The sequence below is a fragment of the Vicia villosa genome, linkage group LG4 (genome assembly GCF_029867415.1).
Source record: "Vicia villosa cultivar HV-30 ecotype Madison, WI linkage group LG4, Vvil1.0, whole genome shotgun sequence".
Taxonomy (NCBI): domain Eukaryota; kingdom Viridiplantae; phylum Streptophyta; class Magnoliopsida; order Fabales; family Fabaceae; genus Vicia; species Vicia villosa.
The window spans coordinates 129,657,620-129,661,521 of NC_081183.1; the positions used below are offsets into that span (position 1 = coordinate 129,657,620).

Below are 3,902 nucleotides of genomic sequence, written 5' to 3' on the forward strand. Positions count from 1 at the left end.
CCTCATTTTTCCAAAATTTTCGAATTCATTTGCTTCGTTCTCCCTCTGTCGACTCTTTTCTCTTGCAGTGGTGTCTGTTACAGATTTTTCAACTCTTCATCAAAATAGTAACTGTAAGTTTAACCTGTGATCTCTGCTTTCAGCAATTTATGCTTTGATCTTTACTTAGAATAGATTTGCATGAGGTTAGGGTAAGCTTTTTAGGGAGATTTTTTGATGAACATAGACGATGAATGTGGTGGCGTGCGGTGGCGATAGGAGGTTTCTCCGTCGTTCATGAGTGTGTTATGTTGCCTTTATCTTTAGATTCTGGCTTTCTGTATTGTTGATAAGCGTTTGATCGTATTTTTGGTGTTTCTCTTCGTACGCGTGCGTCATAGTTAGATGTCCTGCGTTTTTGCCCATTTTCCCGGGCGCGATTTTGTCTGGCTCGGAACTTGTGTTTATGGAGGGGCAAGGACGTGGTTCATCTGGTCTATGGGCCGTTGACGTGCCCTTTCACTCGGAACGATGGTGGAAGGGTGGATTTGATTCAATTGTCGAATTCACTGTTCTCTCATGTGTTTCAGGTGAAAATGGCCGATGAAACTCGTCCGATGGCGTCGGACTCGTCGTCCTCAACCCCTCCTGCCCGGCAAGAGGCGCCTCAGCGGGCCTGGGTGCATCAGGAGGCACTGGACATAGAGAGTTACTTTCTGGAGGATGATTTTGATATTTTCACCGAGGTGGGTGAAGGGTGGTCGATTCTTATTCCGGCCGAAGACGACCGAATTTGTGATGTGTATACCCCCGACTTAATTCCTATGTATGAGGTGGTGTTCCGGGAAATGGGTTTTCGTGCCCCTTTTACTGAATTCCAAGTGGCGGTGCTCAACCATTTGGAGGTGGCCCCTGGGCAGCTTCACCCTAATTCAATTGCTTTTATTCGAGCCTTTGAATTGGTTTGTGCCCATTTGAAGATAGCGGCGACGCTTTCTCTGTTTTTCTATATATTTTGTGTTCAGCGTACGGTGAAGGACGGCCGCTATGGATGGGTGTCTCTGAAGCAGTCCAGAAAGGTTTTCAAGTCTTATTCCGACTCTTTGAAGGGCTATAAGTCCCGCTTCTTCCTCATCCGCCCTCACTCTCGGGAAGCTCGGGAAAGTGTCTTTGATCGTGTGCCGACTTTGGATGTCAATGGTCGTCCGGTGCTCAATGACATTGGGGAGCCCGTCACCTCTCATCGGTATAAGTTCAGGTTTTTCTGGTCGCGGGACCACTTTAGGTATGGGACCGACCAATACATCACCCGGCTTTCGGATTTGGACGATGATGCTCGAAGGGATTATGCTGCTCTTCAGCAGTTCGTGCAAGGTCTTCCCGTCGTTGCCAAGGTGGACCGCTCGGGGGTACCTGTCCTTGGTGATGACGGGGAGCCGATCAGAGAGCCAGGGGTGATTAGTATTAAGGAGCTTCTAGCTGGGGGTACCGACGAGGGAGCGTTTGCTTATTTGGGTTTTGCTCGACTCATGACGTATTGATCACCCAGTGTATGGAACTGTGGTCAATTGCCGGGACGTGTGCCTGGCATATGGTGAGTCTCGGATTTAGTTGTATTGAGTTCCGGGGCTCATGGCGTGAACGGTCCCTTCGCAAGCGGGGCGTTCTGCCATCATGGTACTTGTTTACGACGGGGATGCTCGGTATTCGGGCCCCCCGAAGGACAAGGAGTCTGTTCGATTAATAGATCAAGCTTCTGTCGTTTTGTTTCATCTATAGGTGGTCGGCGTGTACCAGGCCGCACCTGTGGTCTTAACTGTAGTATTGTTTAAGCTTTTCAGCGTTCCAGGGTCGAGCGAGTTCTTCTCCTTACAAGTTCTCTAAGTAGTATGCCCCGTTTTCTGTCCTTGCCCGGACACGATAGGGGCCTTCCCAATTCGCGGCCAGTTTGCCTTCCCGGGAGTCTTTGTGGTTTCGTTTTAGCACTAGGCTGTCTATTTTAAATTCTCGTTTAATGACCTTAGCGTCATGTCTTAAGGCGATTTTTTGCTTAAGTGAAACTTCGCGTAGAACGGCCCCAGTGCAAATTTCTTCGACTAGGTCGAGCTCTTCCCTGATTGCCTCGATGTTGCCCTTTGTCTCGAGTGGTTCTTCGGTCCGTCTCGAGGGTACATGTATTTCGACGGGGATCACGGCCTCCGTTCCGTACGTCAGTCGAAAGGGGGTATCTCCAGTAGTGGAATGTGGGGTGGTGCGATAAGCCCATAGGACGCTGTGCAGCTCTTCTACCCATCCCTTTTTTATTTTGTCTAGTCTTCTCTTGAGGCCCCTTAAAATTATTCTATTGGCGGCCTCTGCTTGCCCGTTTGTTTGTGGGTGCTCGACCGACGCGAAATGTTGCTTCGTACCTAATTTCGTGACGAATTCTTGGAAGCGCCCGTCTGTGAACTGGGTGCCGTTGTCGGTGATGATAGCTAATGGTACCCCGAACCGGGCGAGAATGTTTCTTTTGTAGAAGCGGAGTACGTTCAAGGACGTGATTTTGGCTAGTGGCTCGGCCTCGATCCATTTGGTAAAATAGTCGACCGCAACTATGAGATACTTGTTCTGATTGCTTCCGGTCACGAACGGACCGAGGAGATCCATCCCCCACCACGCAAATGGCCAGGGAGACGATAAGGATTTGAGTTCGTTGGGGGGCGCGAGGTGCATGTCCTCGAAACGCTGGCATTTGTCGCATCTCTTAACGTATTCTTTGGCGTCGTCTTGCATCGTCGGCCAATAGTAGCCTGCTCGGAGAGCCTTCCGAGCGAGTGATCTTCCTCCTAGATGTTGGGAATTGATTCCTTCGTGTATCTCTCGGAGTATGTGGGGGACTGTGCCCTCGGCTATACATTTGAGGATAGGTATGGAAAATCCTCGCCGGTAGAGGCGATTTTCGACTAAGACGTACGAGCAAGCTCGTCTTCGGATGGTGGAGGCCTCTTTCGGATCGGCGGGAAAGAGGTCACTAGTTAAGTAATTGTATACGGGGGTCATCCAGCAGGACGCGTCTCCAATTGCGTTTACGAGTGAGAGGGAAGATGAGGTCTCGGTGCTGGGTTTTGGCAATATCTCCTGGATTACGGATTTGTTACCTCCCTTCTTTCTTATGCTCGCTAGTTTTGATAGGACGTCTGCCCGAGCGTTGTGTTTCCTTGGGATGTGTTTTACTTTGGCGCTCCTGAATCGGGCCAGTCTTTCTTTTACGAGGGCTAGGTATTCGGCGAGGGCTTCACTATTGACCTGATATTCGCCCGAGATGTGTGATGCGACCAATTGAGAGTCGGTGAATACCTCAATGTCTTCGGCTTCTAAGTCGTTTGCGAGGCACAGCCCGGCTAACAGGGCCTCATACTCTGCTTGGTTGTTGGATGTTGGGAATGATAGTGAAAGGGATACCTCTATGAGGGTTCCTTCTCCATTTTCAAGAATGATCCCTGCTCCGCTGCCGTTCGAGCTTGAAGCACCGTCCACGTATAAGGTCCATCTTCGGGCGTTGTTGTTTGTTGTTTCGGGGAAGGCCATTTCGGCTACGAAATCTGCCAAGACCTGTGCTTTAAGGGCTTTTCTTCCCTCGTATTTGATGTCGAACTCCGCAAGTTCCAACGACCACCGGAGCATTCTCCCGGACATGTCAGGGCGTGCAAGCAATTGTTTTATGGGTTGCTCAGTTTGCACGACTATGGTATGTGCTAGGAAATAGTGTCTGAGTTTTCGGGCTGCGGTTATTAACGCGAGTCCGGCCTGTTCGATCTGTTGATATCTGATCTCGGGGCCCTGGAGTGCTTTGCTTGTGAAGTAAATGGGTTTCTGGCCTTCCGAGGTTTCTCATATCAAGGTCGCGCTAACGGCCTCGGTGGCTACGGTGAGATAGAGGTATA

The 3,902-nt window shown here is 50.0% G+C and overlaps 1 protein-coding gene across 1 annotated transcript; it reads right to left on the reverse strand.

Annotated features, from left to right (window-relative positions):
• Positions 1-1,651: 1,651 nt before the first annotated feature.
• LOC131597862 (uncharacterized) lies at positions 1,652-3,654 on the reverse strand. The gene is made up of 2 exons (XM_058870524.1): positions 2,506-3,654; positions 1,652-1,795 (listed from the first exon to the last, which is right to left on the reverse strand). The coding sequence occupies exons 1-2, from the start codon at positions 3,652-3,654 to the stop codon at positions 1,652-1,654; spliced, it is 1,293 nt and encodes a 430-aa protein (XP_058726507.1).
• Between the last annotated feature and the right edge of the window lie 248 nt (positions 3,655-3,902).